The sequence below is a fragment of the Mauremys reevesii genome, linkage group 18, assembly GCF_016161935.1.
Source record: "Mauremys reevesii isolate NIE-2019 linkage group 18, ASM1616193v1, whole genome shotgun sequence".
Taxonomy (NCBI): Eukaryota; Metazoa; Chordata; order Testudines; family Geoemydidae; genus Mauremys; species Mauremys reevesii.
The window spans coordinates 19,314,603-19,328,952 of NC_052640.1; the positions used below are offsets into that span (position 1 = coordinate 19,314,603).

A 14,350-nucleotide genomic window follows, 5' to 3' on the forward strand; every position below is an offset into this window, starting at 1 on the left:
ATTGGCCTGCTAAACCCAGGGTTGTGAGCTCCATCCTTCAGGAGGCCACTTAAGGATCTGGGGCAAAAATCTGTCTGGGGATTGATCCTGCTTTGAGCAGGGGGTTGGACTAGATGACCTCCTGAGGTCCCTTCCAACCCTCATACTCTATGAATACATCTGTTAGTAACAAAGAGTCCTGTGGCACCTTATAGATGATTTGTTTATTGCACTCAGTGCGATCAGAACCAGCCCTCTCTGTCTGTAATTATGTCTCAGTGAATGGAGCTTGGCTGACTAGTTCAGTGAGCATGGTATAGTCCATGGCTTCCGTTAGGCTTTGAAGTTCATCTCTGTCTAGTGTCAGAGTGTGTTGGTTGAAAGCCAAAGTTGGGGAGAATACCTCAAAACTCCCAGAACTGGTGGTAAGATTACAGACTCTGCATTTCAGTTGTCTGACTTCTAGTTGCTGAAATTGCATCTTTCCTTCAGCAAAAAGCTGCCACTGTGCATGATCATGTGCAGTCGGTCCCTCCCTTGCAGCTAATGAATGAACTAAGCTCCCCAGGAATAAAGCTGTATTCACACGTGCCGTTAACACTTTGGGGCCAGGAGTCTGTAAAGCTGGTGAGAAGGCAGAGACCTGCTCTTTCCCAGGAGGCGTTTAATTTGGCTGTTTTAAACAAGATACAAATTGTCAGCTTTTAATTTAATTTTTTAAAATAGAATCAAAGCCAAGCTGCTGGCGCTTTACTGGAGCTCGCACTCCTCCTCCAGGAAAACCAAGAGACAATGTTGCAAGCAGCACAGATTACATTGACAATCTGACACTGGTGTCATGGCCCTTGTGCTAAAGGAAGCTGTAAAACCTATTCCAGCATAGTCCACCCACGCTTCTAGCATGAATATTATCATGCTTCATCTTGCACGAGGGCAGCCCCAGTTCATAGCTGTTTGAAAGCAAACAGGTTTCTGTGTCTGGGGAGAGGGAAGAATAAAAACTCAGCTGGCAGGGAGTTTGCAGAAGCCATGAACTTGCAAACTCAGCAGCTTTATCACTGCAGTCTTAACCCTTCCACTGACCAGCTGTCTGTCCCTGGGCCAGTCTTTGCCTCTTACCTTTCACCAACAGGTTATTCCAACATGGAGGGGAGGGGAGTCCCACAGCCAAAAGCTGCATTTATACACAGCTAAGCTTAGACTTTCAGTGACTCCATGAGTAAATCTCCTTGTGCCCCCTCCCATGGAGCTTGATTACAATGGATTTTTCAGGTGGTGGGTACTAAGCCTGTGCCGATTTTGCGGTAAGGAGGGTTCAGCCTCTTTTCTGGTAGCAGCACTTGAGATAAACAGCAGAGAATTGTGATGGGCTGGGGCCTGAGTTTCCTTTGCCTAAAGGCTCCTGCACCATTTTGCTCTGGCTAACTCGATGCTCGTTACCGTTTGACTTCAGTGGCTCTGCTTGGTTACAGGCTTGCAAAGCACAATGCCACAGGCCAGCTCCACAAAGGTGGCTGCATAATACAAACTTTGTGCTTTGAAAGAAACACTTAGGCCTGGTCCAGAGAGAGAGAGTCACACACTATTCAGCCTTGTTAACTGGTTCAACTCGGTGCAGAGCCTGAGTAGTTGAAACCTGTTTAGCTTTCAGATGTAATTCACAGGCATTGGCACTGGTGTAACCCAGTGGGCTTTTAAAGCAATGCAACTTGGTGGCTGTAGATAAAGCCTAAAACTTATTGCTTGGCTGTACAGGTGCAAACCTTGTCATTAAATTTAGTAATTTAACATGAGCCACTGTGCCCTCATTAGAGGAGACCGGAAGATGTTCAGCTCAGAGCAGCTGTTCGAGCCTTTAGGCAGGTCCTGAAACAAACCTGTGACACTTGCGTTAAGAGGGCCTTGCTGCTGTCTTTAAATAGCCTGTGTCTCCCTCATTGATCTGGCACCTGCACTGTTCGTTTCCTTTCCATGCAGCCCTCAAGCTCCCATCTGTCCTTGTGGTGGGGCTCTTCCCTCGCTGGGCAAGTGCACTAGTCTGTCTTCCCTTTGTCTGAGCTGAATTTGCCCGTAGGAACAAAGCCCTTGCTGAGTGTCAGGACCTAAGTAAGAAGAGTTCTGCAGAACAGCCCTGGGTGCTTCTTGCCCTACCAGGCACAGCTTCTCCTTTGAAAAATATAAACTTTAATGTAAAGAAGCTGGGAGAATGGAAGAGGCAGGAGCAGAACCAAGGCAATGAGCCATTCTCCAGTCCTGGGGGCAGGGCATACACATTACTACAGCTGAGAAATAGCTAGCGCGTCAAGCACTTCCATGGCACAAAGCAACAACTGGAGCCTCGTGGGAAGGAGAGAGTCCCAGTGGGCACACCAAGGAGACAGGTGACTTGGCACACAGCGTGGCTGTAGCAGCACTAGACTAGGAAGAACGTTTGAGGCCCAGGGTGCTGAGATATTTAGCGTAGCCAGGGGCTAGCCTCCACCCCCTCCCTACCCCACTTCTGTACACACACATCTACATAACTCCATTCAGTTTGTAAATGACGCTCCAGAGAACAACTCAGGAAACAGGTTATCCCCAGGGAACAGTGAGATGTTAATACAGACGAGTCTAGTGACCAAAGCCATTCTTCAGACAGCATCTGTCCGTGGCACAGGATCAGTCCAGCAGGCAGGAGAAGAGTTCGGTCACATGGGAGAGAGCAGGTTCTCCCCCACTACTGAGGCGGCGGCTGCTGGTGGTTCTGGTCTTGGTCAGCAGCTGGCTGGTTCGCTGGCTGATCCTCCGGAAGGGGGTTGTAGTTGGGATCCTCTTCAGGAGTGTCAAATACCAGCTTCCTGGCAGGGGACAGGCCCACCCCCAAAAGAAGTGAACAGTAAGAATAAGGTGGGAGAGGGATGAAAGCCACCCCCATCCCTCCTCGGAACCCAACCCACTCTCAGGGACCACCCCCTGTACTGAACTGGGGGGGGGGGGGTCCATAGCACCTAGTTCTCAGCGGACTTAGGGAAACAGCAAATGCATTGCTGGCTGCCCTCCCCCACGACTTGATCCAGTTACCTGTGCATGGTACTTAAGTTCTCAAGCCTGGAGCTGCCCTCATGCCACGATACCTTATTGCTCAAGTGTCCAACAAGGGCCACTTCCATAAGAGCCCTGACTCCCAGTAACAAGAGGGCCTGAGTTAAAGGATTGGAGCAGGAGCAGACCATGTACAGATAGCCAGTTAGGACAGTAGTTTGAGGCATGTGGTGCTTTCCACAACAGACAGGGTTGAATGTGGACAGCTGTCAGCGTTTGCACAGCCTGGTTATTAGCTTGCTCCGAGGCATGACTAGCCCGAGAGGCTGAGGGTGTTACCCAGCACCGAGACAGGTTAGCTATTTTGTTATGAAGAAAACCTTTGGAAGTGGTGGTGATACATTGGACCCAGGAAAGACGACTCGAATTTCACTTACAGGAAGCCTGGAGTGAGCAGCAACTTCTTCCCTCCAGGCTGGTTGGGAAAAACATCTTCAAGGAAGTAATAAATATGACCCACTGCAATTCCTGTAGAGAAGGGGAAGGCAGAAGTGTTACCCTCAGACATGCCTCTTCTGGGGGACACAGCTAGCTAGCTGCTCACTGAAGTTCTGAGATAGGAGAAAAGCTACCTGTAAGCACCTGTCCCAGGAGACAGCTGCATTGCCTCTGCATCCCTGCATGAGTCAGCGTGTGTGCTGGAGGGCCTGGCTTTGAGGTACTCATGCTTTATGCTCCAAAGCAAAGCATGGCTGCAGAGAACTCTTGGGTATGAACTGGGAGGGCAGAAGGAATGGGGCATGAGCTCATTTTCTCCCCATCCCCATTACTGACAAGCCAGCTGGGGCAGCTCTACTATGGATTCATAGGTGGCACCATCCCAAGCGCTATTCAAAGTGCACTTAGTTCAACAGCAAGACTGACCTTGCGTGTATGGCAATCCGACTAGGCCAGCTGTACTCCTCTGAGAAGGGGGCATGCCCCCAACACCGGTGAACCCAGGCCATGGGATGTAGACCACTGGGGTCACAGCTGGGAGAGCCCCCCTTCCTCAGAGCACCCAGGGTCCTCTTACCCAACAAATCAATGATGATGGAATTGCCCAGCAGCAGAGAGAATCCCATCAGAACCCAGGGCAGGAAAGGGGCCTGGAAGTTAAGCAGCCCGAAGAAATTCATGCGGATGTAAGGGTTCCGGCGGCTCCACACGTACACCAGCATGATGGTGAAGGCCTGGCCCAGGAAGAAGAGGCTGGCAAAGAGGCCGAAGAGCTGAGAGCTACAGAGTCAAGGAGAACAGCACGTTCTGCTTAGGCTACAAACCGGAGCAGCAGGACAGAAGATGGGACAATCTCATAAGCCCCTGACAAATGCCTGACGTTCCGACAGATTAGTTAGATACTTAGGCAGCTGCCTAGGATTTCCATGTACTGGAGTCAACACCACGTGATAGTACACACCAATCCCTCTGCCCAGGCCTGCCTCATCTTCCCCGAGTAGCAAAACATGCATTGGATCAGCGTCATTTACACCTCAGCTACTCTGTGCTGCCCGGTGTGGGTTCATGGCAAGCAGGGGCTGGGCACCCTCACTTCTGCAGCACCACCACCCTTCACTTTCCCAGGACACTGGCCTCCCCTGCGGCAGAGGACAATATCCCCTACACTGGATATCATTTTTCTTTAACAAACCCAGAGAAGTGTTCCATAGCCTGGAAGAGCCATGAAACTGCCTGGTGCAATAATTGAGGCTTCATCACTAGATGTTAAGCTTCCAGGGGGGTTATTATAGCCGAAAACCTCTGTGCAAGATGAGAAACTGGACACGAGAGGTCCCTTTGGACCTAGGCCTCGTATGAATCTGTGAGCAGGGCCTGTCTGAATGCAGCTAACACAGACAGCAAAATGAGTGGACAAGTCACCAGCTATTGTCCTGCAGAAGTTCATCCCTCTTCTGTGCATGGGGACAGCCCCCCATACTCACCCCTCCTTGTACCCAACCCTCTGTAACAGTGCCTGCAATGGGAATTAGTCAGCATGCCGTTCTGCTGAGGAAGAGTACTTTCCACCCCAGGGCAGGCATAGCACAAACAGCTGTTACTCCCTTGGAAAATCTCCTGGCTCCGCAGGAGCAATGTCCAAACTGATGTTTATTGCTGCTACGGTAAGTGTCCAACCTGCTCGTCTCATAGGAAGACCCTATTTTGTTAATTCTCTCCTGTAAATCTACAGAGCATGAACTTAGTGCTAGTGGGAGCAGCTTGACTAACAGCAGGAAGCCCCAAGCCCTCTATGAAATCCTTAGAGGCAGCAGCAGGGCTGTTCATTAGCCCCTCACCATTGCTGTGAAGGGAGTGGTTTTCATTACATGGACACTGGTCCAGTGGGATCTGGACTGAGAGGAAACTCATCTTCAGCAGGGCTCTGAACCACCACCACCAGAGGATTATAACTACTACCCTGGGCTAGGTCTGAATGGCTGCCCGAGAGAGAGAGCGAGAGAGAGTGTGTATCCCCTTACAATGGTTAGGAGCCAGCCAGGCCACTTCGTCAAGTTAAGTTTCATGTTTCAAGCACAAGAGGTGGACCTGATATTTATCGGCATCCAAGCCGATCACACTTGTCCTCTGCAAGAGAGTTCTGTCAAAGATAAATCATAACCTCTTCTCAATTAGCACTTTCCCTGCTTCCCAGTCATTTTCCCTGCTGTGCTCAGGGGCTCTGACACAGTCTTGGCAGGTCAAGAGTGTGGACACCACAGATGCACTGGCATTTGCCTAGCTAAGCCCTTATAGACACTGCACCAGGATGTCAGAGTCTGCTCAGCATTTGCATATGAAAATACACAGCTTTAGGGAAAGCGCATCTTTTGATACTGCTCGTTTCCATCTGGACACACGTTTAACACCCTTCTCTGAGTGCACCTTGCAACAGATGGCAGCGGGCTTGTCTGCAGAGGGACTCTGTCGTCCTTCCCAGACATGTTTCTCTTACTTTAAAATGGTTCCAAAGCATAAAACAATGTTCACACTAGGTACAAAAAAATCCGAAGTAGCCCTGGTCATGCCCATGAGCTATAACACCACAGTGCAGAGCCTTATGGTACACACAGTCTGCTAAAGATTCAGGGCCTAGCTGCATGCGTGTAGCTCCTTTGCCAGTCTCACACACTCCCGGAGCTTGGAGCTAAATGTTCTAATTGCTGCTGTTTTCTCTAAATTAACCACAATCCGGTGTGAGCTGTTATTGTGCAGTAACCACCCCTATTCCCCCTCCCTTCCCTGAGATGACAGCACGGATCAGTGTACAGATATGGGAATAGGAACCTCATAGCTCAGTAGGGTTACTTAAGGTTTTCACTTAATCTGGGAAGAGCTATATGACTCCATTTCTGGCTAAGTCTATGGATCGGACAGCTTCCTGTATCCATGATTACACAACATCCCGCCCCTCTGCCCAGTTATATGCGACTCCTCCAGGCACATCAGAGCTCCTGTGGTCAGTGGAAGACACAAAAGCCAACTTTTTGTAGCTGGAGCATAAATCTTAGACAAGTCCTTTCAGGGCCTGGTGAGTATGAACAGAGTGTACAACAAAAGGAATTAGCCTGGGGAGTTGCCAGCCCACTATTTGAGAGCCTGCACAGACAGAGGCTGCTGTATGTGAGAAGAGCCATCCCAGGAGCAGAAACTGCACCTGTCAGCCAGGTGGCTCCAGGGTTTGTGTGCCTTAGGAAACATGCGCCTCACATTTTGCAGTCCAAGTTTGGCCACTCTGGGCAGCCACCTGTTCTACTTTATGGTAAAGCCAACCAGAACAGAGAGGCATACAGAAGAGCTTAAGAAGGTCCTTGGTACAAGGAGTCGGTGGACTAGCAGCCTATTTACGGAGTATCATAGGACAGCAGCCCAGAGGGCCTTGACCAACTCAAACAAAGGATACTGTCATGAGAAATCCCCCGAAGAGAAACATGAAGACAAAGTCTGCAGTCCTTCCCCGAAAGGAGCCTTCCTCTAGCATTCGGCAATATCTGTACCTGAGAGCAGGAAACGAGAGGGTTTGCAGAATAGGAAACTTAACAGCTGGCTGCCCTGCATCACTGGTTGAGCCACAGGGGTTTGCCGAAAAGCTCCCACAAGAGGTTTCATTAGTGGAAGCTGCCAGCCAGCTGCCCAAGTCCCCAAGCCAGAGCAGTGAGATTCATCTTTTGTCTTGAGTTACCGGACTCAGGGAAAGAGCAAGTCACCTCTGTCCAGCATGGCTGCAGAAACCACACTGCACTGGCAATGGACAGCACAGTTACAGGAGCTGGTATAGCTCTGTAGTCTCATTGCCTGTCTCACTAGGCATTCCTCAAGGGGGGCTGCCCCAGCCAGACAGGTACTTTGGATGCAGAGTGAATGAGTGATGGGCTAAGCTGGATCTCTTCAGCAGTGAGGTTGGCCCTCTTCCATCTCAAGACACCAGCAGGCTCTGGAATGACCTTGTCTGGGAACTTACTGTTCAGTTCAGACTGGCAGAGACTTGAGGAAGGGGAACTCTACAGCCCAGCCCTGCTGATGAGACAAGCCAACTAGATCAGGAAGGTGGGCGCGGGGAGAGTCGTATTTAAAACGAAAAGGGAGCAGGAAGTGCTGCTGAGACCAAAGGATACAAAAATATCATGTTGAAAAAGAAACTGAATCCCAAGGGCCCAAAAAAGAGGAAGTTGGTGATCAGCCTCCAAATCTGCAAGAGAAGAGACAGGAGAAGAACGAGATGGACAGCCATATCTCTTCCCCAGTTTGGAAGGCCCCCCGCACCTGTGTGCCTCCATACAGCCATTTACCCTGCTAGGTAATCACTCCCTCTGTTACCCACCTCCTGTGGATTCCATCTACCCTCTCAGAACCAGACAGTCTTTCCTCCTTGGTGAGTGATATTTCCACACCTTCCCCAAGGAAGAGACAATTTATGATCCCATCACCCAAGGCAAGACTCCTTCCTAAGGGAGAGCTTCCCCCATCCAGCCCCAAGAGACTAGATGGTCATAAATTTCAGCCACCATTCTTCTTGAAAGGAGACTGGAGTGACAGTCTTAGTAGGATGTGAGTAAAACAGGAAAGGGACCTAAAGAACCCATTGTGGTGTGGGGCAGAGAAGAGTGGGGAAAACACTGTCTGACTATAGCCACGCCTCCACAGCTTTTGCTAGTGGGAAAAAGTCCCACAAGGCCCAGCAGCCACTTTCACCACCAGACAGAGCACAAGAGATTATCTGGAATAAAGAAGCTCCTCCAGGCCTAGTAGGGCTCCTTGTGATAAGGAAATAGGGAAGTTGGGCTGGCCTGCTGGCTCCACCTCCAGCCCATGGAATCTCTGGATTATCAGGCTAGGAAGAGAGTGAAGGACTCGGTGGAAAATTAACCCCTTATAAGAAAAGAATCTCACCTGGAACTTTCTGAAAATCAGATCTGGGTTGAAATACAGCTGGAAAGGGGTGATGAATTCTAATTGCTGCAAGAAACCAAGACAGCGACCATTTAACACTGGAGTGAGACATGAAAAGCAGGTCATGCTGCACTTAGTGTTGTTCATACAGCACCCAGGGTATGCTAGACTTTGCACCAAGAAACCTGCCACTTAATTTTACACACGATGCCATGAGTGAGAGCATCAAGTGATGCAGGGAGGGATGAGGAGGACAAAGGACACAGCGGCTAGGTCACACAGCTACTCAGGGTTGTTATGTAATAATGATGGTTGACAAACCAAGGTAGTTTTTTAATTTTGGGAGGGTAGAAGGGAAGGAAGTAGGCACATAACATCAGGCAAGGTTGGAAGCAGGAAGCTTGAGGGAAAAGAGGAATGGGGCCAGGACAGACACAAAGCAGCAGAGGACCAAGGGAAAGAATCAGATGACAAATGCAGGTGGAATGGTCAGAATCTGTTTCAATGGAAGGATCTTTGTGCAAGCAATTTGGAGACAAAGGCGGAGTTTGCTGGAGACATAAAGAACCAGGTCACTGTGGGAGTGCAAATGTATGAAGTGTTTTCAGTGGGGAATGAGCCACTTGCTGCATAAATGGAGCAGTCATTCTCTTTTGTTTTTTTGCTGTGCATGCTGCTAGACTTGTACCTATTGCTTTCTGAGTCCCTTGTTAACACCCTCTGATGCTCTTTATTCTTTGCAAGCAGCATTCGGTCTTCTGATTTTGGGTAAACACTAGATGTCTGTGTATAGAATCGTAGTACTGGAAGGGAGCTTGTGAGGTCATCTAGTCCAGTTCCCTGCACTCATGGCAGGACTAAGTACAGTGAAACCCTGCTATAACACGATGTTTGGGGGCCAAAAAATTCCATCGCGATAAATGCGAGGTCGCGGTATAGCAGGGTTTCAAGCTGGTCAGTTTAAGTCAGTGGTCCCCAACGCGGTGCATTGATGTGCGGCCCCTAGTGCCCAGCAGGGGAGAGGAGCCGTGGCCCTGCGCCTGCCAGGGACAGAGAACTCCAGGGCTGCGGATGCCGGTGCTCTCTGTCCCTGGCAGGCGCGAGGCCGCAGCTTCTCCCCCTTGCTGGGCACTAGGCGGGGGCACATCAATGTCCCAGCGGGCGCCATGGTGTTGGAGACCACTGGTATTAGGAGTTAAAGGGGACCAACTTATGATTGTGTTATATGCGATTTCGCGTCATGGCGGGGAGCGTTATTGCGAGGTTTGACTGTATTATCTAGGCCAGCCCTGACGGGTATGTGTCTAACCTGTAGTGTGTAAGGGGGCTAAAATATCAGCCCTCGCAAACACATCCTACCTGGCTGCCACACCACGGAGGACATTAAATGCAACCTCAGACAATACGGCTCATTCCAACCCCTACCCAGCAAGGTAAGAGGTGGTCATTTGCAAGGCTGGTTCAGGGAAGACATGGTGAGCTGTACACATGACTACTGAAGCATCTACTTCTAGCAGAGCCTGGCCTCAGTGAGCATTACAGATATTGCACCCTAATCTGAGGGTCAAACGTCTTTCACTGCCAGCTGATGGTGGGAAAGGAGGAGTGTGCGCGCTTTACAGAAAATTAGAGAAAATTATGCAAGTGCTGAGAGCCAGAATGCAAACCCACCAATCTCACTATTAGCAGAATTTAGCCTCAAACTAGGGAATAAGCTCTAGAAAAAGGCTGAAAATCTTGTTGCGCTTTAATGTTTTGAACTGTCCCTGCCACGGAAAGGAAACAAGGAGCAGGCAAACCCACGAACCAAGTGTCCAGCAGGTAAGTGGCCGGGGCACACAGTCCCTAGCACTGAGGAGAGGAGCAATGTACAGGGACCAGCCTCAGCCCAAACCCCCCCAGTGCTTCCCACCGCACCAGGGGAGCGCGGCAGAGAAGACACAGGAACCGTCACTAGACAGGAGGCTCCAAGGGCTCAGGCCCGCGGCCGGCTCGGACCCGGGCTCGTTAACGGGGCAGGCTGGGCAGACGCGGAGCTGTTCAACACTCGCGTTGGGCTTCGGCCTCCGAGCGCCTGGCAAGACCCCGAACTAGCGGCGCGAGCGTTCACCCCCATTGCCCGCCCCCGGGCTTGTCCCAGGGCGCCCGCACAGCAAGCCCGTGTCCTGGGCGGTGGGGGCTGAAACGTGTCAGAGCCCGTGTCCACACTGCGGCGCGCACGGGGGTAGGGCCGCAGCGAGCTCCCGCAGATGCCGCCCAGCGGAGACACCCCCCCCCCCCGCCGGGCCGCTTGGGACCCGCAGCACGTCCCGGTGCCCAAGGGGGGCGGTGAGCGGCCCCTGCGCTCCCCAGCCCCGGGTCCCCGCCGCCCCGCCCCGGCCCCTTACCACGGCGGCGGTGGTGAGGACGCAGGCGGTGGTGTAGGCCCGCGTCACGGCCGGGATCCCCAGGTACTCCTGCGTGAAGCCCTGGTAGGCCATGGCGCCGCCCGGGGAGCCGGGTCCGGGGCAGCGGCGGCAGAAAGCGGCGCTACTGCCCCTTTAACGCAGCCCTACGGCCGTAGCGACAGAGGCGGGCTCAGCCCCACCCCCAGCCTCCGCTCGCCAATCGCTGCGCCAGGGAGAAGTGACAGACAGCGCTAACCAGCCAACCGCCGCCTGCCACCCTCCTCCCCAACCCGGAAGAAACTCGTCCTGACTCTAGGGGAATAAAGCGGGTAGCGGCGACAAACCAATCACTGGGAAGCGCAGCTCTGTGGGGGTGGGACAGAGCGGCGAGTGAGGCGGCCCGGAGCCAATGGGAGGGCACGAGTCCGGCCCCTCTTCTGGTAGGGGGAATGTTGTTGTTGTGGCGGGAGAAGAGAGGGCCACGTGTCTGTAACAGGCGGCCAATCAGCGCACCAGAGGGCCACAGCGTCGGACCACCTAGACCAATAGGCAGAGCCCACGCTTGGAGTGGGTGGCCTGGGCCCCCTGGAGCGGTTGGGCTGCTGGTGCCTGGGGGCTTTTTGCCGGCTTGGGGGGGCAGAGGCAGAGCCCCCCCTCCAGTGTCACAGGGTGGGGCTGTCCTGGGCCCGGCGCTGCTCAACCCAGTCACACAGGAGCTGGGACAAGGCGCAAACAGGGAGGGGGCAACATTTGCAGATGATACAAAATTACTCGGAATAGTTAAGCCCAAAGCAGATTGTGAAGAGCTACAACAGGGACCTCACAGACCTGGGTGACTGAGCAACAAACTGGCAGAGGAAATTCACTGTTGATAAATGCGAAGTCACACACATGGCCAAATATAATCCCACGGACACAGACAACATGACAGGGTCTAAATCAGCTGTTACCCAACAAGAACTTGGCGTCACTGTGAATAGTTCTCTGGATACACCTGCTCAATGTGCAGCAGCAATCAAAAAAGCGAATAGAATGTTAGGAACCGTTACAAATAGGATACATAAGACAAAATCTATTGTTGCTATATAACGCCATGGTATACCCACATATTGAATACTGCGTGCAGATGTGGTCACCCCATCTCAAAAATATATATTGGAATTGGAAAAGGTACAGGGAAGGGCAACAGAAATGATGAGGGGTATGGAACAGCTTCCAAAAGAGGAAAAATTAAACAAAGACTGGAACTTTTAAGGTTGGAAAAGAGATGACTAAGGAAGGATATGCTAGAGGTCTATAAAATCATGAATGGTGTGAAAAATTGAATAAGGAAGTGTTATTTACTCCTTCACATAACACAAGAACTAAGGCTCAACCAATGAAATTAATAGCAGATTTCAAACAAACGAAAGTATTTCTTCACAGTCAACCTGTGGAACTCTGCCAACAGATGTTGTAAAGACCAAAACTATAACAGGGTTCCAATAAGAACTAAAGTACACGGAGGATAGGTCCGTCAATGTTTGCCAGAAGCTGGGCATGGGCGATGGGATGAATCACTCAATGATTACCCAGTTCTGTTCATTGCCTCTGAAGTACCTGGTATTGGCCACGGTTGGAAGACAGGACACTGGGGTAGATGGACCATTGGTCTTACACGGCATGGCCATTCTGATGTTCTTTTATAGAACCCAGATGTTTCCGCCCCCCGCTGTCACCCAATACCATACCACTTCCCTCAGAGCTAAGCTAGAACCCAGCCGTCCTGATGGGGTCACCCTCTCTGCAGAGCTAGTAACATTCAACATTTTAAACCTAATCAGTGTCCCTTAAGTGACTTGCCACAAGATGTCAGAACATGTTAGTAGTACAGCTGAGTGGGTCTAATAAATATTTAATTTTCTCTCTTTTACATAGGAATTAGCTACAGCGCTCCTGTCAGCAAATTGCTAAATTATCTGCCAAAAAAAACTAGAGTTTTCAAGTGCCTAAGTAGCTCCTGGAATCACTGTTAAAATTGCCCCCTGCCCCTGCCAAAATCTGAAATGGCTCCCCTGGCTGACTTGTCAAGGAACTCTCCCGTGCCCTCCCAGCTCAGCCCCGCTACAACTGGAATTATGGTCTAGTGCTGTTTTTAATGACTGAATCATTGGATGTTCCCTAGGCCTCCCGCCGCCACCCAATGTGAGCCTAGCCTGGGATGGGGGCAGGAAGTAACATTCAGCAGTAAGTCTGGATTCTGGACCTTCACATGTAAAAAGGCGTTTCCAAAAAAGAGACTAGGAAAGGCCTAATAGTGCGTCTCACACCCTTGTTTCCCAAGGCACCAGGGTTCTCACCAGGCAGGGAACAAATCAGCAATGGCAAGGGGAAAGTCACTAGAATGCGCAAAGAGGAGGGAATGTGTTGTGTGGATCTCTGAAGCAGGAGGCTACAAAGTACAGACAAGAAGACTCCTATACTCCTCAGAGCAGGATTTAAAACCAGGCACCCATCTGTTAAATCTTTGGATCTTTTACAGAGGAATGAAGAAAACTAGCAAGCTGAAGCATGTACAACTTCTGATTCCCCATCTACAAAGGGCCAGCCCCATGCCTATGTACTTAAGTCCCACTTAAACCCTGTTTTAAGGGCTTAACTGGTGCCTAGGCATCGTTCTGGCCTTCTGCACGGGGAGAATTTCACTCTCAATTCCTACTGCAAAGAACGGAAAGACGGATAAGCTAAAAAAAAGAAACATCAAACAATACGTAGGTATGAACAGCTCACAGAATTGTTAACAAGCTCAAAGCACATTTAGCCTTGAAAATTAAGTAGGATGCAATTCCTGCTTTTCACCTCCTCACTACAGGACAACACTCGAGGGTCCACTTATCATTTACTGAGATCTAAAATGGTCTTTGTGTGGCATTTATATCCTTTTTCAAATGCCAGCAGCTCTATTTTTACAGTGTCATCTCTTGAAGTTTTGCAAGGGAGGGCTCTCTGCCAAGATAACCACCCTAAAAGGTGTATTAGTAACTAATATTATTCATAGTGTGGTAGAGCATAAAGGCAACAGGGTGAGCCCCATTGGGCTAGGCACTGCACAAACACAGGAAGTTACAGCTTTTGCCCCCGAAGAACTTACGTTCTAGAAGGTAAGAAATAATAAGCGGCTAAGACAAAGCAGGCTGGGTGAGGCTGGGGTGATGGGGGTAACAATTAATAAGAACTGTGTACGGTCAGAATTAGTGATGACAGCTCTCCAGCTGCCTAGCCAGGAGAATGTATATGAATCAAGTAATTCCAGCTGAATTTTATTAATTTTTCCTACTTTTGGATTTCAGTCTTCTAGATTTCTCTGACTGGAACATTCTCTGACGATGTTATTTGTTTACCTAGAATGAAGCTGTCCCCTGCAGTCACCAAGGCAGCAATCTGGTTGTGTGATGCCGTTACACAGGATTTGCACCCTCTCGATTCTTTGAGAGATGGAGAGTAAACTTCTGCATCTAGATACTAGTTTTTAGACATGATGCACTGATTGTCTAGTC

General features: G+C 50.4%; 1 protein-coding gene across 1 annotated transcript; it reads right to left on the reverse strand.

The window, feature by feature from the left end:
- Positions 1-600: 600 nt before the first annotated feature.
- Positions 601-11,020, reverse strand: DERL3 (derlin 3). The gene is made up of 7 exons (XM_039504642.1): positions 10,815-11,020; positions 8,428-8,493; positions 7,653-7,726; positions 6,941-7,034; positions 4,076-4,271; positions 3,438-3,528; positions 601-2,816 (listed from the first exon to the last, which is right to left on the reverse strand). Exons 1-7 carry the CDS (start codon positions 10,905-10,907, stop codon positions 2,696-2,698), a joined length of 735 nt encoding a protein of 244 aa, XP_039360576.1. The 5' UTR covers positions 10,908-11,020; the 3' UTR covers positions 601-2,695.
- Positions 11,021-14,350: the final 3,330 nt, after the last annotated feature.